Source organism: Elephas maximus, chromosome 4, assembly GCF_024166365.1.
Source record: "Elephas maximus indicus isolate mEleMax1 chromosome 4, mEleMax1 primary haplotype, whole genome shotgun sequence".
Taxonomy (NCBI): domain Eukaryota; kingdom Metazoa; phylum Chordata; class Mammalia; order Proboscidea; family Elephantidae; genus Elephas; species Elephas maximus.
In genome coordinates, this window is record NC_064822.1 from 165,842,094 (window position 1) to 165,865,880 (window position 23,787).

General features: G+C 36.8%; 1 protein-coding gene across 4 annotated transcripts in view; it reads right to left on the reverse strand.

Annotated features, from left to right (window-relative positions):
* The window catches only part of ANKS1B (ankyrin repeat and sterile alpha motif domain containing 1B), a 1,421,217-nt gene that overhangs the window by 1,160,570 nt on the left and 236,860 nt on the right, over positions 1–23,787 (reverse strand). For all 4 annotated transcript variants that reach the window (XM_049884161.1, XM_049884160.1, XM_049884159.1 and 1 more), the window contains exons 5-8: positions 18,349–18,424; positions 15,272–15,373; positions 11,090–11,203; positions 9,750–9,916 (exon numbers count right to left, since the gene is read on the reverse strand). In XM_049884161.1, coding sequence (XP_049740118.1) covers positions 9,750–9,916; positions 11,090–11,203; positions 15,272–15,373; positions 18,349–18,424 — 459 coding nt within the window. The remainder of the gene's footprint in view (positions 1–9,749; positions 9,917–11,089; positions 11,204–15,271; positions 15,374–18,348; positions 18,425–23,787) is intronic.

A 23,787-nucleotide genomic window follows, 5' to 3' on the forward strand; every position in this document is an offset into this window, starting at 1 on the left:
AGTTTTACTCTGACCTATAGAGTCGCTATAAGTCAGAATTGACATGACGGTAGTCGGTTTTTGGGTTATCCAACTTTTTACTATCCAAGTATTTTTCACTACTTTCCAAAGTGAAATCTCTCAAGGTAAACCATTTTCCTCAAATTATATGCTAATTCTCACTCTGTGTTTTTGCAGGCTGGAATCCCCTCCTCTCACACATTCATTCATTCCAAGGCAAGTACAAGGCACCTCTTCCTTTCCTCTTGCATCCAGTTTAGTCTCTCCCTACCTCCATGACCATCAACACTCATACACAAGTTCAAGTTGGAGCTGAACAAAATTAGAACAAGTCCACAAGAGCCAAAGTACAACTTTCAGCACATCACACCTGAATTTAGAGACTACCTCAAGAATAGATTTGACTCATTAAACACTAATGACCAAAGACCAGGCAAGTTGTGACATGATATCAAGGACATCATACAAGCAGAAAGCAAGAGGTCACTAAAAAGACAGGAAAGAAAGAAAAGACCAAAATGGATGTCAGGAGAAACTCTGAAACTTGCCCTTGAATGTTGAGTAGCTAAAGCAAAAGGAAGAGTGAAGTAAAAGAGCTGAGCTCAAGATTTCAAAGGATGGCTCAAGAAGACACTGTAAAATATTAAAATGACTTGTGCAAAGACCTGGAGTTAGAAAACTAAAAAGGAAGAACAAGCGCAACATTTCTCAAGCTTGAAAAACTGAAGGAAAAAATTCAAGCCTCGAGTTAAAATGGTGAAGAATTCTATGGACAAAATACTGAACAACATAGGAAGTATAAAAAAAAGATGGAAGGAATAGACAGTCATTGTACCAAAAAAAACTGGTCAATGTTCTAACATTTCAGTATATGATCTGATGGTACTGAAGGAAGAAATCCAAGCTGCACTGAAGACATTGGCAAAAGAAAGGCTCCAGGTATTAACGGAATACCAACTGAGATGTTTCAACAAACAAATGCATCACTGGAAGTGCTCACTGGTCTATGTCAAGAAATCTGGAAGGCAGCTACCTGGCCAACCGACTGGAAGAGATCCATATTTATGCCTATTCCAAAGAAAGGTGAGCAAATCTAACGTGTAAATTATTTTTTTATCATTAATACCACACACAAGTAAAATTTTGTTAAAGAACATTCAAAAGCAGTAGCAGCAGTACACTGACAGGGAACTGCCACAGATTCAAACCAGACTCAGAAGAGGACGTGGAGCCAGGGATATCATCGCTGATGTCAGATGAACCTTGGCTAAAAGCAGAGAATACCAGAAGATGTTTACCTGTGTTTTATTGACTATGCAATGGCATTCGACTGTGTGGATCGTAACAAATTATGGACAGCATTCTGAAGAATGGAAATTCTAGAATACTTAGTTGTGCTCATGAAAAACCTGTACGGAGATCAAGAGGCAATCATTCAAACAGAACAAGGGGATACTCCGTGGTTTAAAGTCAGAAAAGGTGTGCATCAGGGTTGTATTCTTTCACCATACTTATTCGATCTGAATGCTGAGCAAATAATCCAAGAGGCTGGACTAAATGAAGAAGAACAGGGCATCAGGATTGGCAGAAGACTCATTAACAACCTGCTTTATGCAAATGACACAACGTTGCTTGCTGAAAGTGAAGAGGACTTGAAGCACTTACTGATGAAGATCAAAGACCGCAGCTCTCAGGATGGACTACACCTCAACATAAAGAAAACAAAAATCCTCACAACTGGACCAATAAGCAATATCATGAAAAATGGAGAAAAGACTGAAGTTGTCAAGGATTTCATTTTACCTGGATCCATACTCAATGCCCATGAAAGCAGCAGTCAAGAAATCAAAAAATGCATCGCATAGGGCACATCTGCCACAAAACACCTCTTCAAAGTGTTCAAAAGCAAAGATGTCACTTTAAGGACAAAGGTGTGCCTGACCCAAGCCATGATACTTTCAATCGCCTCATATGCATGCGAAAGCTGAAAAAGGAATAAGGAAGACTGAAGAAGGATTGAGGCCTTTGAGTTATGGTGTTGGCAAAGAATACTGAGTATACCATGGATTGCCAAAAGAATGAATGAATCTCCTTAGAAGAAGTACAGCCAAAACACTCCTTAGAAGCGAAGATAGTGAGACTTCATCTCACATACTTTGGACATCTTATCAGGAGGGACCAGTCCCTGGAGAAGAATATTACGTTTGGTAAGGTAGAGGGTCAGTGAAAAAGAAGAAGATCCTCAATGAAATGGGCTGACAAGGTGGCTGCAGCAATGGGCTCAAGCATAACAACGATTGTGAGGATGGTGCAGGACAGGGCAGTGGTTCATTCTGTTGTACATAGGGTCGCTATGACTCGGAACTGACTCCACGGCACCTAACAAATCCTCCGTGAAACCTTGTACACCAAAAAAAAAAAAAAAATTGCCATTGAGTCGATTCTGACTCACAGTGAGCCTATGGAAATCTTCTATAAATATCCATACATCTTCACTGATCTTTCTCTTTTAAAAATTTCTTTGGCCACATGGCAGAAAGGGAGCTGGAAGTTAATAGCACTGACTCTGTGTCTTGCCACTTGCAAGCTTATTCACTTCCTAAGTCTATACCTCCATTGCTAGGATTATTGTAAGGATGGAGTGGCTTAAATCATAGGAAGAGCCTAATAAATGTCAGCTCTTGTAATATATATTTGTTATTTTATAAGTTATTCTTGTCTGCACACTAAAATTGAAGGCTCCTTGGGACAGGAGTTATGAACTTCTTGAAGACAGGAACTGTGTCTCATATTGCTATTATAAATCCTATACCCTACAACATGGTAACGGCCAACTATATTAGATAATCTATGTGTATTTTATTACTTTTTTGCAGAACTTGAGAGTATGATTCATAAAAACATTTTTGATGAATGGAAACAAATATTCAACAAGACCAGGAATAAACCCAAATAAAACACAGGCTGTAAATTGTTTTTTAAATGTTTGAGAACAAGTTTCTATTGGACTATTCTATGAGAGGCCAATTCCAGTATCTTTTATCTTCCCAAACCCTTTAAATTTTATCATTTTCCAAAAAATAATACCAGAACTCTTAGCCTGATATTTGAAATCATCCATGGCCTGACCTCAGCCTACCTTTCAATCTTATCGCTAATCTTTCCCCTTCATAACCTCTATTATCCCGAATAAATATAATCACTTGCTTTTAATCATATATAGCTTCTGCTTTTCAGCTTCACATAATCTTTAATGTTTTCCTTGACAATATTTTGAAAGAACACAAATATAAAGATTCGTCACAAGGAACAAAGAGTGGTTGCTTGAGTGAGCTCAAATTTCAAGAACTTAAACTCAATTCATAAGTGTTAATTTTTCTTTTGTTAGTATCACAAAGCAGTACCAAAAAAAAAATCCACTTGACCATCTTTTCCCCAACTTATGTCACTCTCTCAATGCCAAAAACCTCTATCATTTCCTGAAAACTCTAAGCTAGAACCATAGTCTTCAGGCAGAGTGTGCAGACCTCAGGGTGTACAACAGAAAAGTACCAAAGAAAATATTAGAACTTTAGTTTTATATTTACCTTGCCCACTTTGCATTTCTTCTATAGTATATGTCTTACAATTTACATCATTTATTAATAGAATAGTAGTTGATATATGTAATTTATAAACAAATAGATTCGGTGTCTCCATGAGTCATTACTGACTCAACGGCAACCGGTTTGGGTTTTAGTTGTAAGGTTACTATTAGTATGTGTTTGCCCACGTGTCTGTCACTTTGTCGTACTGTGGGGGCTTGCACTTTGCTGTGATGCTGGAAGCTATGCCACTGGTATTCAGATACCAGCAGGGTCACCATGGAGTACAGGTTTAGCTCAGCTTCCAGATTAAGACAGACTAGGAAGAAGGATGCAGGAGTCTACGTCTGAAAAGAATTAGCCAAGGAAAACCTTACGAATAGCAGCAGAACATTATCTGATATAGTGTCGGAAAATGAGTCCCCCAGGTTGAAAGGTACTCAAAAGATGACTGGGGCAGAGCTGCCTCCTCAAATTAGGGTCGATCTTAAAGACAAGGATGGAGTCGAGCTTTTGGGACATTCATTTGCTGATATGGCACAACTCGAAATAAGAAGAAACAGCTGCAAACATATATTAATAATCAGAATGTGGAATGTATGAAGTATGAATCTAGGAAAACTGGAAATCATCAAAAATGAAATGGAAGGCATAAAAATCAATATCCTAGGCATTAGTGAGCTGAAAGGGACTGGTATTGGCCATTCTGAATTGGACAATCATATGGCCTACTGCCAGCAATGACAACTTAAAGAGGAACGGTGTTGCATTCATCATCAAAAAGAACATTTCAAGATTTATCCTGAAGTATAACGCTGTCAGTGATAGGATAATATCCATACACCTACAAGGACGACCAGTTAATGTCACTATTATTCAAATTAATGCATCAACCACTAAAACAAAGATGAACAAATTGAAGATTTTTACCAGCTTCTGCAGTCTGAAATTGATGGAACATGCAATCAGGATGCATTGATAATTACCGGTGATTGGAATGCAAAAGTTGGAAACAAAGAAGAAGAATCAGTATTTGGAAAATATGTCCTTGGTAATAGAAATGATGCTGGAGATTACATGATTGAATTTTGCAAGATCAACAGCTTCTTCATTGTAAATACCTTTTTCCACCAACATAAATGGTGATTATACACATGGACCTCACTAGACGGAATACACAGGAATCAAATTGACTATATCTGTGACGATGGAAAACCTCAATATCATCAGCCAGTACAAGGGCAGGGGCCAACTATGGAACAGGCCATCAATTGCTCATAGGCAAGTTCAAGTTGAAACTGAAGAAAATTAGAGTAAGTCCACAAGAGCCAAAGTACGACCTTGAGTATATCCCACCTGAATTTAGAGACCATTTCAAGAACTGATTTGTCACACTGAACACTAATGACCAAAGACCAGACGAGTTGTGGAATGACATCAAGGACATTATATGGGAAGAAATCAAGAGGTTACTGGAAATACAGGAAAGACAGAAAAGCCCAAAGCGGATGTCAGAAGAGACTCTGAAACTTGTTCTTGAACGTCGAGCAGCTAAAGCAAAAGGAAGAAATGATGAAGTAAAAGAACTGAACAGAAGATTTCAAAGGGTGGCTGGAGAAGACAAAGTAAAATATTATAATGACATGTGCAAAGAGCTGGAGATAGAAAACCAAAAGGGAAGAACATGCTTGTTATTTCTCAAGATGAAAGAACTGAAGAAAAAACTCAAGTGTTGAGTTGCAATAGTGAAGGATTCTATGGGGAAAATATTAAAGGACGCAGGGAGCATCAAAAGAAGATGGAAGGAATACACAGAGTTATTATGCCAAAAAGAATTGGTTGACGCCCAACCATTTCAAGAAGTAGCATATGATCAGGAACCAATGGTACTGAAGGAAGAAGTCCAAGCTACACTGAAGGCACTGGTGAAAAACAAGGCTCAAGGAATTGTCGGAATATCAACTGAGACGTTTCAACAAACAGAAGCAGGGCTGGAAGTTCTCGTTCCTCTACGCCAAGAAATTTGAAAGGCAGCTACTGGGCCAACTGACTGGAAGAGATCCATATTTATGCCTATTCCCAAGAAAGGGGATCCAACCAAATGCGGAAATTATCGAACAATATCATTGATATCACATGCAAGCAAAATTTTGCTGAAGATCCTTCAAAAGCAGCTGTAGCAGTATATCAACAGGGAACTGCCAGAAATTCAGGCCAAATTCAGACGAGGACATGGAACCAGGGATATCATTGCTGATGTCAGATGGATCCTGGGTGAAAGCAGAGAATACCGGAAGGATGTTGTCATGATTGAACTGTGCCCCCCAAAAATACGTGTCAACTTGGTTAGGTCATGATTCCCAGTATTGTGTGGTTATCCTCCATTTTATGATTGTAATTTTATGTTAAAGAGGATTAGGGTAGGATTGTAACACACTACCCAGGTCACAACCCTGGGGTGTAGCCTGCACCACCTTTTCTCTCTCAAGAGATAAAAAGAAAAGGGAAGCAAGCAGAGAGGAGGGACCTCATACCACCAAGAAAGAAGTGCCAGGAGTACAGCGTGTCATTTGGACCTGGGGTCTCTGCAAGGAGAAGCTCCTAGTCTAGGGGAAGATTGATGAGAAGGCCAACAGAGATAGAAATCATTCCCCTGGGGCTGACACCCTGAATTTGTACTTTTAGCCTACTTTACTGTGAGGAAATAAACTTCTCTTTGTTAAAGCCATCCACTTGTGGTATTCTGTTATAGCAGTGCTAGATGACTAAGACAGATGTTTACCTGTGTTTTATTGACTACACAAAGGCACTCAACTGTGTGGATCATAACAAATTATGAATAGCATTGCAAAGAATGGAAATTCCAGAACACTTAACTATGCTCGTGATAAACCTGTACATAGATGAAGAGGCAGTTGTTCGGACAGAACAAGGTGATACTGCATGGTTTCAAGTCAGGAAAGTGTGTATCAGGGTTGTATCCTTTCACCACATCTATTCAATCTTTATGTTGAGCAAATAATCCGAGAAGCTGGACTATATGAAGAAGAATGGGGCATCAGGATTAGAGGAAGATTCATTAACAACTTGCATTATACAGATGACACAACCTTGGTTGCTGAAAGTGAAAAGGACTTGAAGCACTTACTGATGAAGATCAATGATCACAGCCTTCAGTATGGATTGCACCTCAACATAAAGAAAACAAAAATCCTCACAATTGGACCAATAAACAACATCATGATAAACAGAGAAAAGACTGAGGTTGCCAAGGATATTATTTTACTTGGATCCACAATCAACACCCATGGAAGCAGCAGTCAAGAAATCAAAAGATGCATTGCATTGGGCAAATCTGCTGCAAAAGACCTCTTTAAAGTGTTGAAAAGCAAAGATGTCACCTTGAAGACTAAGGTGTGCCTGACCCAAGATATGGTATTTTCAATCGCGTCATATGCATGTTAAAGCTGAAAAATGAATAAGGAAGACAGAGGAAGAACTGATATCTTTGAATTGTGGCACTGGCAAAGAATATTGAATATACCACGGACAGCCAAAGGTACAACCAGAATGCTCCTTAGAAGTAAGGATGGCGCGACTGCGTCTTACATACTTTGGACATGCTCTCAGGAGGGATCAGTCCCTGGAGAAGGACATTATGCTTGGTAAAGTAAAGGATTAGTGGAAAAGAGAAAGATCCTCAATGAGATAGACTGCCACAGTGGCTGCAACAATGGGCTCAAGTATAATGATTGTAAGCATGGCACAGGACCAGGCAGTGTTTCCTTCTGTGGTATATAAGATCGCTATGAGTTGGAACCAACTCAACGGCACCTAACAACAACAACAATATTAATATGTGGTAGTTCCATCACTGGAATCTCACCAATTGAAATGTCTGGGTTACTATATTTTACACCAAAAATGCACACTTTCTACATTTGTTTGCCAATTTTTTACAGCAACATATTAAAAAAATGGCACAGCAGCACTTGGAGCAGTTAGCAAACAAATGTAGAAGGTGTACGTTATTTGCATAAAAATGCAGTAATCTTTCTCTTGTAAAAGTATAACTACATCTGAGAGAAATAAGCTACCATCAATTATTCACATTCTGCTTTGACTAATTAGAAACCATTTTCCTCTTAACTCCTGGATCAGAACAGATGCACAGAGGGTAAGGAGTTTTGACTGGGAAATAGAGGAGAAATAGTTTTGAAACAAGAAATATTTTGATGGTTGAGGTTAAGTCTGGATGACATAACAAAGTGGATGGCAGCATAGGGCCTGGGAACGGGCACTAGGGGAAGTAGAGGTAGGGAGATGGGAGGGTGCTATCATCACAATTTTAATGAGGATTATTCTTAAGTCCGGGAAAAAAAAAAAAGAAAATCAAAATCTTCATCCTACCTATATTGTTCCCAGGACCGAAGACTAGATTTAGCTACACTGGTAAGAAATCTTTACGGACAGACTTAAAAACCTAAATACCAAGTATCATTTAAAAAATTTTTTTTACGTAGAGCAAATATATTTTACTTTCTAAGCAACGTTCAAGGAAATGTTGAAATGTAACAGGTTTGTAATTTGGAGAGAACATATGCCTGTTTTAGATTTTAAACAAAGAATTTTGTCCTGATTTAAAGTTATTACTAAGCCTATTTCATTAAAATAAATATTTCATTTGGTAAAACCCACAAATATTTACATCGGTACATGTATAATTTTTCATAATTATTCACAAAGATCTTTTGGGGGAGACAGTAATGTGATATTTTATGGAAGACAGTACAACCAAAAAAAAAATTCAGGCACACAAGGTAAGACTAGCCATCAAACTAGACTAGCTAGGGCTATCCTGAGGAAACAGTGTCACAACTCATATTAAGTAACTAAATAAAGACTTTCTCATACCAGGTAGTAACTATACATAGCATATTTTTTCTTAGTTTTTCATAAATAATATGACAAAATTATCACCGCCATCTGTGATAATTATTGGCTTTTGAATAAGGTACAATACTTCTGTGACAAACTAAGCTCTAAATGTGAGCAAAGGTTTCATATCATACTAATTTATTTCCTTTAATACTGGTGCATAATATAAACCCTCTATAGGACACTACCCTGGTGGCGTAGTGGTTAAGTACTACAGCTGCTAACCAAAGGATCAGCAGTTTGAATCCACCAGGCACTCCTTGGAAACTACGGGGCAGTTCTACTCTGTCTGATAGGGTTGCTATGAGTCAGAATCTACTCGATAGCAACAGGTTCTATTTTATTTTATTTTTTTAAGTAGGACACAAAGGAGCCCTGGTGGTGCGGTGGTTAAGCATTCGGGTGCTAACCAAAAAGTCAGCAGTTCAAACCCATCAGCTGCTCCTTGGGAGAAAGATGTGGCAGTCTGCTTCCATAAGGACTTTCAGCCTTGGAAACCCTATGGGGCAGTTCTACTCTGTCCTACAGGGTCACTGTGAGTCAGAATCAACACAATGGCAATGGATATAAGATACGAAATAGGTTTACAAGTCACAATTTTTAACCTACTGACTCTCTACAGTTTTCCTCCCTATTATATTACTACAAAAATTCAAATGAGCAAGAATCTCTAACTCGTCATTTAAAATCTGAGCTTATAGAAGAGAGTTCCCTTTGGATTTACATAAGATTATAAAAATATGCAAGTCAAACTTTCTACAACATCTCTCTCTTCTATGATTTAAGAAATGATTGGGGAACTATACACACACACGGCTCAGCTCTTCCTTTCTTTTTAAAGAGGGGGTTAGACTCAGTTTCTAGAGAAAATGGGAAGGAAGGACAAAAAGAAGGTGTTCTCCTTTCTTTGGAACCAAGGTCATTATGCCCAGGAAAACCAAAAGAACATAATCAAAGAAACCATGAATTTATGTGTTACAAGAGAGTCTAAAAGTGGAAAGGAGACCGTCACAAATTATAAGTGATTTATCAAAGCATCCCTCCCCTACACAAGCAGTGAGGTAAAACCCAAATGGACGTTAGAGAAAGAGCAACAGAGAGCCTGGCATTTGATACTGGCCAAATCTGAGGATAGAATAATGGGTGATATTCCATGCCTCTTTGGCGTAGTTAATGAACTTGCAAAGACAGACGCATGGTCTTCATTCCCCATTCCCCCTTACTTACTACACTCTGACTTCCATTTTTCCCAAGATCTTCCTCTGAAATCTTGCTCAAATTATCTAGGTAGTGGTCTGATATTGTGTGGCACAAATCTTCAAAAGAATAATCCTTTTCTTGGCAGAGTTTTATTTCATCCAAGAGTTTTGATAATTCTCCAGTCACAGTTTCACCTGTAAGAAGAAAGTAAGGTTTTCAGAAGTTTAAAGAAAGGCCATTGCTAAAAGTTAACATTAAATAATGAAAATACAACTAGTGTGGTGATAGAAATCAAAACACGACAAGATTAAGTAGTCTGCTCAAAGCAAGATACTAAATGGTAGTTAGAACAATAATATTAAAAGGGAAAATTCCAATTTTGCCTACTTTGATTCTTTTTTCAAAACAGAAATACGTTTTGAAGACTTACATATAAGCAGCATATCTAAGTGTCTAGAATTACAACTCTTAAAACACTATATATTTTAGTTCACCAGCAGAGTTTTACTTCACTGTCAGAATTCATTCAACAATTCATTTAAGAAATTTGAAATGGTGCAGAGGGTGTACTTCCTAAGTTCAATAAGTAGAAATAGTAAAACTTATCTAAATAATTGGAGCCCTGGTGGCACAGCAGCTAAGAGCTCAGCCACTAACTAAAAGGTTACCAGTTCGAATCCACCACCTGCTCCTTGGAGGCCCTATGGTGCTGTTCTACCCTGTTCTATAGGGTTGCTGTGAGTTGAAATTGACTCAATGGCAACAGGGTTTTTGTTTTTTTTTTAAATAATTAAGTAATTATAAATTAGAATTACAATCTATATATCATGATTCTAATGACAGATGATATAAAGGGAAAGAACACAGAAGAAACAGCAAAAAAATATGCATGATCTATCAAAATATAAGTATTTTGTAGATAATATCAAATATGCATTTCTAAACAGTCTAAACATACTTCTAAATAGTATGTTCCATCAGCTATATACAGATTTTGCTATTTTTATTCTCCATTTAAAAACACATTTTAGAAAAAAATTTACTGCGAAATATTCACTTGCACATAGACTTCGTGACAGCAGGGACTACTCTGTTTTCTTCACTGCTGTATCTTGGGGCCAAGAATAACTGGTACCCGTTGCCGTCAAGTCGATTCTGACTCATAGCGGCCCTGTAAGAATAAAATAGTGCCTGACAAATAGCAGGAGTTTAATAAATGCTGACTGAATGAATAGATAAAATATAGAGTAGAGGCTCTAACTTACTAGATTTGAATTTTTCACGTGTTAGCCTTTTTTGTACGTATAGGACAATACTACATATAAAGGTCTACCACCATTGCAACAGTTTTATAATTAGCTACTCACTTTTGGTCTTTTGGGAAGGAGACTCAACAGGAGATGCAATGAGTGTTTCTTGTGTTGTATCTTCCTGTACATGGTCTTCAAAGACTGTTGATCTGCCCACGCCTTCTAAATATTCTGTGTATATACATTTTTTAAATTATATACTTGAATTGATTCATTTTAAAATCAATAACTTATGTTTTATTTCTGGTAGTCATTTTTTCATTTATTTTCTTATATCTAAATATATCGTAAGTTTTGAAAAGAATTTCATGATGAGCTATTAAAGTTTTTAATTAAAAAACAAAACCAAATACTTTGGAAGAGGCTGATGAAGGCTTTTTTTCTGAAAATTAAACTTGTCACATTCTTTCCTTAAAAATAGATTTGCCTGCTAAAAGATTCAATAGCCTACTTGGCTTTCTTAAATATTTTCTATCTGAAGATTAAAAATTCTCTCAACTTTTTCAAAAATCTATACAAAAGACACATTGAATAGACTTGATCTCTAAAATAGGAGTATCATTAATTAGATAATAGATAAGTGGTAACTTTGGTGAAGGGTAAGACAGAACACAATACTGGAGAAGTCGGAACAACTTGACCAAGGCAAAGTCATCAAAGCTTCATAGACACATCCAAACTCCCTGAGGGAAGGAGATACTGGGCTAAGGGCTGGAGACCGTGGTCTCAGGATACATCTAGTTCAATTGGCATAATATGGTTTATAAGAAAAATATTCTACATCCTACTTTGGTGAGTAGCATCTGGAGTTTTAAAAGCTTGTGAACAGCCATCTAAGATATGTCTACTGTTCCCACTTCATCTGGACCAAGGGGGAATGAAGAAAACCAAAGACACAAGGGAGAGGTTAGTCCAAAGGACTAATGGACCACAACTACCTTAGCCTCCACCAGACTGAGTCCAGCACAACTAGATGGTACCCAGCTACCACTATTAACTGCTCTGACAGGGACCAAAATAGAGGGTTCTAAACAGAGGTGGAGAAAAATGTAGAACAAAATTCTAACTCACAAAAAAAGACCAGACTTACTGGTCTGACAGAGACTAGAAAAACCCCAAAACTATGACCCCCAGACACCCTTTTAACTCAGTAGTAAAGTCACTCCTGAGGCTTACTCTTCAGCCAAAGATTAGACAGGCCTATAAAATAAATAATAACACACATAGTTCAACCATTTATATGAGCCTAAATGCACACACTAGCCCAGGGGCAAGATAAGAAAGCAGGAGCGGACAGGAAAGCTGGACGAATGGAAATGGGGAACCCATGGTGAAAAAGGGGAGAGTGTTGACACACTGTGGGGTTGGCAACCAATGTCACAAAACAACGTGTACTAATTGTTTAATGAGAAATTAATTTGCTCTGTAAACTTTCACCTAAAACACAAAAAAATAAAATAGGAATATTAAACTCAGATGACTACACCAACCAGTCAGATAACATAAAAGAATGAAGCAGGGTAAGTTTATTTGATAACAGTGTTGTAATCTTGTAATATAAACATAATTTCATACTAGACTTTACTTCCACAAAGAAATACGGTTCTTCCCCATGATTCTTGAAATAATGCCCCACACTCAGACTATTTCCATTTTTCCAATTTTGATAAAGCCATAATAATAACAGCAATAGCAGCTAAAACTTAAATATTGTTTACATGCACCAGGCACTGTTCTAGGCATATGATATAAATGAACTTATTTAATCTTCATAACACTATGATACAGCTACCATTACTACCCTAGTTTTCAAGGTGACTTAACTAAAGAAGGAGGATTATTAACTTCTCCGTGTTCATACAGTTAATAAGTGGCAGAGCAGCATAAACCTGGGACAAGAAAACATCTCACTTTTAATTCAGTCACAAGGAAAACAGCATCTAAACTCAAGGACCAATGACATTCACCTTCAGTGTTATAGACTACAGAGGGGTGTAGGGTATGTTTAAGTGGAGAGCAGTACCCCATGTAAAGTCTGGCAAGGAAGTAAAAGAAAGTCTGAATTTTTAAGAAACTAAGAAGCTGGAATTTTAGCTGAAATCCTAAAATTTAAAATTTTGGCAATTAACTCAATTTTTACGAAAACACTGGGTGAGCCAAAAGTATGTGATCCAAATAAAACGTATCTGCTGTCTGCCAAAAGCGTTCAGCCCAGAAGGGGCTAGTTCGTAGCCCCCACCTATAAGGTTAAATCAGTAGATCCCTTCCCACACTTCTATCGCTTGATTCAAAAGGAACTTTCTCCTTAACCTTCCATTAAGAAAGTTTGTGCTCTCTTGCTAACCAATTATGTCCTCATGCCATCTAAATGGTTTCTTCCAAAGGGCAATTCTACCAGGCAACTTTTACCTGGAAGAGAAAACAACCTATGGGATTCTGTCCTAAAAATTTTTTCCCATGAATAATTATGTAAGTTGAACAACTCCTCTAGAACACAAATAGTAATTTTATCTATTATAAACCAGCTGTATTTCAGTAACAAACTATCTCATAAGATTTGAAATGTAAAATTCCAAACCAGGAATGCAAGAAATACAGTGTGTTCGCATTCTGAAATTTGCCAATAATTAAAAAACTTCAAAGATGTCCCATATGCCCTATCACTAATTGACATGTCTTATGAATCTGGACTATTTAAGAGAGCATAGTTACTCCTAATTAATATTTTCATCTAAGTTGAACTTATACAGTATGTTAAAAAATATTTCATACCCCTTTTTAATGGGTGACATTTGTTTTGCTTCTCCCAAAGGACATATTATATATGTCTAAGATTTTTTTTCTAAGTTAGAGACAAAAGTCTAAAATGTAATAATACAATGTAAGCATTTTTTAGCTGATTCATTCAACTTTATTTTAATTTGACTTAATATGAAGAGACATGTTTTTATTTCTTCTTTGATTCATATCTAGTTGTACTTTATTTGCAATTAACTTCTACAGGAGCTTGAACTTCATGAGAGGCTCTGGAAATAAAGGGAGCACACAATGACCTCCTGTAGTGAACCTCACTCTCCTTACCCCTCTGGCCTTTGTTGACTCCTATATCTACATATCTCCTGCCTGACTTATTTTTAATTCCTTTATCTCCCTGTAGAACAAAGCTGTTCTTCAGCTTTCCAACTGATATCCAGTGAAACCTGTCTTCCCTTCTTCCTCTATGACACTTGTGCCAATCTGCAAGGATTGTGGGGGATGAATACCACTGACCAGAAAGGAAAGATCATACTAGGTTTTTAAGGGAACATGCTATATGCCAGGCCTACTCACCAGAGAGTAAGGGAAGATCATTTCAATCTAAATGTTTCATAAAGTTTGAGATACAATGGGGGCGTATGCACTTCTGTAAATATCTGGATGGTTGTCAAACATTCATTAGGTCTACTGACTACAACTAATACAAAAGTACTTAAATGATCTTTCTCAAAAGACAAAGGTTGGCAAAATTGAATCACTATATACTACTGCATTAAGAAGTTAGGGAGGACACAAAACAATGTGTGAATAAATTTTTAAATGAGAAACTAATTTACGCTGTAAACTTTCACCTAAAGCACAATTAAAAAAAAATTTAAAGAAAAACCTTGATAGGTATTCTAAGTGATTAAAAAAGAAGCAGCAGCTAGGGAGGAAATAATACGTATCCTTTCAGCTAAGTACAATTTTTGTTGTTCTTTATGTACCAGCTCTGCCTCTCAGAATAAGGTATACGAGTTTAAGCAAATCATTTAATCTCTCGGAGCTTCCATTTCCTCCATGTGAAAAAAGGAGAGTAATGACTTCTGACAGGTGTACCTCACAGAGTTATATAAATCAGACAAAATAGAGAAGTTTGAAAACTCTGAAAGTATTACTCAAATGTAAGATAATATACATAATCATTACCATTTTATAGTTTTACAAAGGTCAAGCTCATAACTGCATATTTACCACATGGGTTTAAAAAAAAGACTTTTTAATATCAACTGAGTGAAAAAATAGTTCAGTTTTTTTTTTCTTTCTAATACTGAGTAGTTGAAAAACAGAAATAAAACATTAAAAGGTATTGTCATTTCATTTAAAAGCCTACCCGTATTCAAAAGTGAGCATTAACTCAAAACCCAAAAAGAAAACTGTATCACAGTCTTAATTTAATCTTGACTTTACAGAAAACTCATCCATCATTCAATATTTTTGTACCTTGTAAGAGTGTTGCAATCTGAAGAGATTTCTGAGATGGATGTTCTTTCAGAATGTCTAAGACAGTTCTGCCTAAGCTATCCTTTATGTTGGCATCAATTCCTAAAAGAAAAAGAAAAACCCACTTGATGTACAGCACTGGAGAATCATCAGAAGATACGCTCAACATATAACTTCTCTAATTTCAAATGTATACAGACAAATATTGAAGGCAGTTTAAAAATAATTAAGCTATACACATACACACACAGAGATATATACACACACACACACGAATTTAACAAGAAAGAAGGGGGGGTCTACTGCTACCAAAGATAAAGAGCATTCTTGACAATGAATTGAGATTCTCAAAGGGCACTGATCTAATCATTAGCATTGCTCTTTAGGACCCCATGATTTGTTAAATAAATGGTACACTATCATGCTGAAAAACGTTATTGATTTAGAATGTGAATTTCTAAAGTATAATGGTCGTTATATGATTTACATTTTGTGTCAAGTATGGTAAAAATGGAAATCCTGGTGGCGCAATGGTTAAGAACTACAGAGGCTAACCAAAAGGTCAGCAGTTCGAATCCACCAGGCCTCCTTGGAAACCCTATGGGGCAGTTCTTCTCTGTCCTATAGGGTTGCTATGAGTCGGAACTGACTCGACAGCAGTGGGTTTGGGTTTTTTTTGGTTATGGTAAAAATATTTAATAAATGATAATCATGTAGAATGTGAGTAATATAAAAACAGTGTTAAAATACTTGAGCATTTATAAAAGTTGAAAAGGTACCATTATTTTGGAAAATAAGCCAAATACCCCATGATACTTATATATGCAAGATTATATTCCATGTCAGCCATATCCATCATCTACCTGGTGAGCAAACTGCTTCAAGTATATAACTTAAACATCTTTTGAATTATTTTAGTTCTAAAAAATATTTATTGAAGTAAAGAAGTGATTTTAATGTAGCAAATAGCTATTATTTCCCCCCCAAAAAGTTTATGAACCTTCCAATGGCAAGCAATCCTTCTAATGGCAAAAAAAAAAAAGTTTACAGGATCTAGCCTCCAATATTAGTTCACTAGAGTAAAATTACTAAACATTTGCCTAAATTTATTTAAGGATGTGTGACCAGCACATATTTAATTGGCTGCCTCAAATCATGTATTATATCACTGTGTTACATGTCGAAGTTAAATATGCATGGAATTCTAATTTTGTGTAAGCACAATCACAATTCAGTAGTCTTGCCAATGTTTTTCATTTTATTTTTTATAGAGGGAAATAAACCAGCTAAATATAGTCCATAACATGAAAAAAAATCACATCAATTTATTTACAAGTATAAATTTGTACCCATGCCTTCTGATCCTAAAAAAAAATTCTAACCTCATCTCCAATTTCATTTCATTTCAATCAGCATACACACACGAAGACAAACAAGTCCACTTTGCTGTTGCTTCAAAGCATTCCCTCTAAAATACTGCAGCCGACAAACAACTGCTACTCAGTTGATGAGGTAACTAAGGAGAGTGTACCTTACTGATAGGGAACTCTGATCTCTGTAATCATAGTTCACGATATGGAAAACTAGGGAAAATATTCTGTCCTTTAATAAACAAAGCAATTGGTACAATCTCATAGGGATCAATCCTCCCTTTGAAAAAGGGAGAGATCTTTTAAATTTAGAAACCTGTTCACTCACTCATTCCTGGAATCCCTTTCATCCAGTCTTACAGCATGAAGTGGGAAGCTGTTTTATTTCTAAACCAAACCACTGCCGTCGAGTCGATTCCAACTCACAGCAACACTATAGGACAGCATAGAACTGCCCCATAGGGTTTCCAAGGCTGAAATCTTTACGGAAGCAGGCTGCCATATCTTTCTCCCACGGAGCAGCTGGTGGGTTAGAATCACCAATCTTTCAGTTAGCAGAGGAACGTTTAACCACCAGGGCTCCTTTTGTTTCTTTTCTACTTGTCTTAAAAAGAAACAAAAACAAAAAACTCACTGCCATCAAGTCAATTTCAGCTCATAGTGACCCCATAGGGCTTCCAAGGGTGTAAACCTTTATGGAAGCTGGCTGTCACATCTTTCTCCCACAGAGCTGCTGGTGTTTTCAAACCTCCAAGCTTTCGGTCAGCAGTCCATCACTTTAACCACTGTACCACCAGGGCTCCAAAGTGACCTCCATAGTCTTTATATACACTTCAGCATTTAGTATTTAGCCTTCCTAAAAACTCCTTCTAAACCCGTTCTTCCTAAGCTTGTCTCCTGCCATTCTATAAATACATATTTAACAGGCCCACATATTAATCACCTGACTTAAGTGTTTTCATCTCATGGCTCTCATCCTATTGGGGGTCACAGACCCCTTTGAGCCTTTGATGTAAGTATGATCCTTAAAATACAAATAGACAATATTTTCCATATAGAAACTTACCTATCATTCAGGAGGAGGTCCAGGGACCCTAGATTAGGCCCTCAGCTCTTAAAGCTGAATACAGAGGAAAAAAGTACCTACTCTTACCCTAATTCCATTACTGGTTATTGGGCTTTCAGATGGATAATATTCAACTTAAGTAAATATGCAATCATTGAAATCTTACTGATTCAGTTTCTCACAAAATGCTAAGCTTCAAGATTTGTTGGCATTAAAATAACCGAAAGAAGGGATTTAGCCAATTTTTCATACCAGTATAGCCACAAATTACTTTTTTAATCCTGTATGCTAAATTTTTATTCGCAACGTTGAGTTAAATGGGTATTCATTTGGTATCTAGCTCTGATTTTTCTTCTGGCAGTTTCTCTAGTGCATTTAGATGTGCTTTGAATGGATAAAATTATACTTTCAAAGAGCTTTTTACTAAAACATCTATTGAGTAAATGAAGGTGCGTATTTATGTCAATTTCATCTAAACACTGAGGCACCATTCTACATCATATAAATACATATCTGCAATCTGGAGTGACGGCAAGAAGTGAGGGTGATTTGTGAAGAAAACTGTCATTTTTCTTTGTCTCCTCCTGAAACAGCGAGAGTATTTGGCAAGATGAGCTCTGTGGAGAATCAGGGTATATTACCTGTCTCTAACAGGACCCGCACAACATCCACCTTTCCAAACAAGGCTGCTTCATGAAGCGCACTCCCCTTTTCTGTCTGGAAAAAAAAAAAGGAAAATAAAAAAGTACAGTTGCATTAGGAAGGTTTACAGGTTAAAAAATTCTGTCATCTATGTATTAACACAAATATTCAGTAATCTCATTATTTCCTGACAGAAAAGTAGCGTAGAAGAAAGAAGAGATTCTAGAGACAAAATCCAAAGGCTTGTGCTTATGTATCCTTTCTACTTCTGAACAGCTATTTGTCCTTCTGAGTTATGTAGGTAAACCACTCACCTTCTCTTAGCCTTGGTGGCCCTCAAGGGTAAAATAAGAGCAGTAATGCCTACCTCATGAGGCTTTTGTGAATATCCAATGAGATCACTCCACCAACATGCATTCATTAAACACCAACTATATGCTGAGATAAGGTCCCTGGGTGGTGGAAGCCGTTTGTAATGGGCTGCTAGCCTAAGGGTTGGCAGTCTGAACCCACCCAGCAGCACCCTCGCAATCTGCTTCCTTAAAGATGACAGTCAAGAAAACCCTGTGGAGCAGTTGTACCCTGTAACATATGGGGACACCATGAATCAAAGTCGAATCGAGGGCAATGGGCTTAGTTTTTTGGTTTTTTTTAATATGCCAAGATAGTTTAGGGGTGTCCTGAAGTATGGAGATATAATCCTGGACCTCTAACACTGGCATTCTATTTGAGGAAACAGATGTCGAAATAAATGTGTATGATCAATGAAGTCTAAACAATTCCATGTGGCTTAAAAAACCCAGAAGATCTGCTCTCTGTCCACTCCACCCCTCCCCACGACAGCATACCCTGCTCTCCAGGCATACAGAGCGTCTTCATTAGTGTCATTCTCTATTTTCTTCCCCAGGGGTCTCAAAGGCTGGTCCTTCAGCCTGGAGCCTGTTTATCTCTTCATCACCTACACCACTAGTTCTCAAACTTCACCATGAATCAGAATCACCTGAAGAACTTCTTAAAACCCTGACTGCTGTGCCTACCCCAGAGTTCCTGATCCCATTTGAGATGAGGACTGAGAATTCCATTTCTAATTGGAAGGTCCCAAGTGATACTGAGGGTCTAGAGATTACACTTTGAGAACCACTGCTCTGTACTACATGTCAAATCTCGGCTTAAATAGCTTAAATATAATTTCATTTAAGAAATTATCCCTAGTCATCCCTGAAGTTCAGTGCTTTTCCTGTGTGCTCCACATCAATATATATTTCCCTCATCACAATACTCACAGTACCATACTATGATTTCATGTGACTGTCTATATCCCTAGATAAACTGTAAGCTCAGTGGAAATGTAGACCACATCTATTTTTTCACCACTATTTCTGCAATGCCTAGCACAGTGCCTTTAGAATGCAGATGTTCAAGGATTATTTTGAGGGCAAAGGAATGGAAGGAGTGAGTGTAGAAAAGAAGGAGAAGGGGCCATTTGTGTGTACTGCAGGGAAAGACTGTTTCTGCCTTGAGGAAGATTAAGAAAAACTTCAAAGAGGAAGTTTTCAGAGCTATACAAACATTAGTTGTTTGTTTGTTTTCAATTTTTTCTTTTTCCCCCAAGAATCTAACAAGTGTCTAGAAGGTCTTTAGTATTTGTGTGCTTTACAAAAAAACTGAGTATTTTCTATCTCAATACGGTAATTTTAACCCCTTATATATACTATAAGCGCTCTCTAATGTAGGATTCTAATCTCAATCTACAATAGAAATAATACTATAATATACAATGTAAAAACATTTTTAATTAATAAAAGTCTATTATACAACTAATCCAACCTAAAATAGTTTAGAAATTCACTGTCAAAGAAGACTTGAAGAATTTCGAAGATCTATCAACATGCTATGGATGTATGTTCGAGAAGGCACAACTGGAACGCACTTAATTTATAATTCAACTATATTTGTAGGTACTAATAAAAAATGAAATAAAAATAACAATTTATAAAAAGACAGCACTGTGCATAAGAAAATAATTGTGGTAACTTATTCTAGTCCTTAAAATATATAATATTGCAATAAACGGCATAAATATTTTTCTCTATTTTCTAGAAAAATTCCTTAAAACAATCCAATATTTCTCATTCTGTGTTTATCAACCAACTTTCTGATTACTAATATGATTCACTTCTACTTTTGACATATTTTTGGACTTGATATCAGAGAAAGTCTTCATAGAAGAGCACATCTTTAAATTCTAAGAACAAACTTGACAACATGTTTAATAGAAGGCTGATCTGGGGGAGAGTAAGAGAATTCCTCAGAACCCAGGAAAAACAACACACACACAGAGGAAGTATTAATCCAGGGGATTAGGACTACAACAGGCATATGTCCTAGAAGATCTGTTGATCTATGGTGGGCTAGTGCCTGGGCTATAACCAGCCACTCATGGAGGGAGTGGGAGGAGGCAGGAGACAAAGTCTGAAGCCCAAGTAAGCTGAGAAGCCAGATCAGAGACCCCTGAAAAAATCTGAAACCCCCAAAGAACAACACTCTCAGTGAGAAAATTAAGAAAAAAAAAAATGTTGTGCAGAGGGAGAAAGTAGGGATGTACATCTATCTAGGTCTTGGTTCTAGGTGGAGTTGTTGGTGGTGGTGGTACTGGATGCCTTCGGGCTGGTTCCAACTCATAGTGACCCTATGTACAACAGAACAAAACACTGCCCGGTCCTGTGCCAATCTCACAATCATTGTTATGCTTGAGCCCATTGTTGCAGCCACGCTGTCAATACATCTCGTTGAAGGTCTTACTCTTTTTTACTGACCCTCCACTTTACTAAGCATGATGTCCTCCTTCAGGGACTAGTCCCTTCTGATAATATGTCCAAAGTATGTGAGACGACGTTTCATCCTCCTCACCTCTAAGGAGCATCTGGTTGTACTTCTTCCAAAACAGATTTGTTCGTTCTTTTGGCAGTCCATGGTATATTCAATATTCTTTGCCAACATCACAACTCAAAGGAGTCAATTTTTCTTTGGTCTTCCTTATTCACTGTCCAGCTTTCACATGCATATGAGATGACCAAAAGTATCATGGCTTGGGTCAGGCGCACCCTTAGTCCTCAAAGTGACACCTTTGCTTTTCAACACTTAAAGAAGTCTTTTGCAGCAGATTTGCCCAACGCAGTGTGTCTTTTGATTTCTTGACCGCTGCTTCCATGTGCGTTGATTGTGGATCCAAGTAAAGTGAAATCCTTCATAACTTCAATCTTTTCTCTGTTTATCATGATGTTGTTATTATTCCAATTGTGAGGATTTTTGTTTTCTTCATGTTGAGGTGTAATCCATACTGAAGGCTGTGGTCTTTGATCTTCCTCAGTAAGTGCTTCGAGTAGAACAAAGTAAGTAAATTCCCTCTAAGAATTCCTAACCACAATTCTGCACTCATGCAGGCTTAGGGCCAAAACTATGTGACCTCTACAGCCTTCAGATCCTGAGCCAAAAATGGAGATAAAGTGATGCTAGGTTTGTAGCACCTCCAATTGCTTAGCAGAGGCAGATACAAATCCTCTGGAAAAAAAAAAATACACTTTAAAGTCAGGTCTTAAAGAGTTGCACAGAGAAAGCTCTAAGAAACATGAATTCAGAAGCAGAAATCACTGAACATCAAAGAAAATAAGCTGCCATAAGGAGAATCAGTAGAAACAGAAAATAAAACCTACAATTTCACATGTTGAAATGATCAGCTAGGAATATAAAATACATGCAACCAACAATATTAAAGAACCGAAAGATAATATAAAATATGACTAAAGAATAACAGGATTATCAAAATTGACCAGATGTGAAAATGAACCAAAGCACTTCTAAAAATGGAAAATGTAACATTTAAAATGGATGGGTTTAATAACTGATGAGCTACAGCTGAAAAGGTATTGAACTAGATGATATATCTTTAAAAAGTATACAGAATACAATATTAAGAAAAAAGATATGAAAAATATGAAAGATAAAATAGAAGAAGATTAAACATATGTATAATCAGACTTCCAGAGGAGATGATAAGAGGTCAGTAAGAGTCAACGGCTAAGAACTTTCTAGAACTGACAAGAGACACTAATATTCAATTCCAGGAATACCAAGCAAGATAAATGAAAAGAATACATTCTGGACATATCACAGTGAAAATACACTAAGATCGAAACACCTAAGATAGAAAGATAGAAAGTCTTTAAAATATCCCAAAAGAAAACCCTAATTTTTAAAAAGATAATTAGATCAACAGCTGACTTCTCAACAAAAACAGTAAAACCAAAAGAAAGTATAATAATATCTTCATGTGCCAAGAGAAAATAGCTGTCAAACTAGAATTCTATATGCACGCAATTTTAAATCTGGCCAAACTATCTTCTAAGAATGAGGGTAAAATAAAGACATTTTCAAACAGACTAAAAATAAGTGGTTACCTTACTGAAAGAACTTCTAAAAGATTTAATTCAGTGACAATAATCAGAGATGTAAGAGGTAACGGTGAGTAAGAAGAATGGAAAACATAAGGTTGAGTCTAAACAAACTGATCATATAAAGAAATAATAATGTCGGCTTTTTACATTAACTTTGTTTCCCAGATGCTTTGATACAGGAGGATGCGTACTCTAGCAATGAAACTATGTATCCTCCACCATAAATAAACAATTCTCCTGGAGGAGTTTGATATAGAAGACCTGGGTTCCAGTGGCAGCTCAACTTTTAGCAGCTATGTGACCTTGGGCAAGTTACTTAATATCTCTGAAAATTCACGTAGTCTTTAAATATATATATATTCCTTTTCAAAATATAGGTTAATTGCCTAATAATTTTATTCCTTACACCTGAGATTCAAAAAAATGTAAGAATATTTTTCAAGATAAAATTCAACTTTTTAAAAAAATTGTGTACTTTGTAGTTTCTCTCTCCTAACTACAGTCAATGTCTCTTGTTCTCATCAAATTAGCACCACTTTTCATAGGAATCAAATTTCTCCCATTTTCTTGGAATTAATCTTTTAAAATAAACATAATTTCCAAAACAACAATTATACAATTGGTAATACAGTAACACCAGGTATATCCAGCAACCAGATACAAAGTACTGACAACATCCTAGCACCTTTCAGGAAAAAGACTCTGAACACAATTAGTGAGGAAAACAGCTGAGTGAGAAGAACCTAAACATGTTCAATAATTGATTTGTTGAAGAAAGCAGTGATTGGAAATGTATATTAAAGTCAAGCCTCTTCAAAGATGAGAAACACAAGACAAGTACCAGGGAAGGGGGAGAGAAGAGAAGAACATGTCCTGGCTAGTCCCCGGAGAAACATAATAGATACATGGAGCAGAACTGCCCCCAGTTAACTTACATCATGAAGCAGAGCTTCCGCAGCTAACCTGCAAAACTGTGAATGAAAA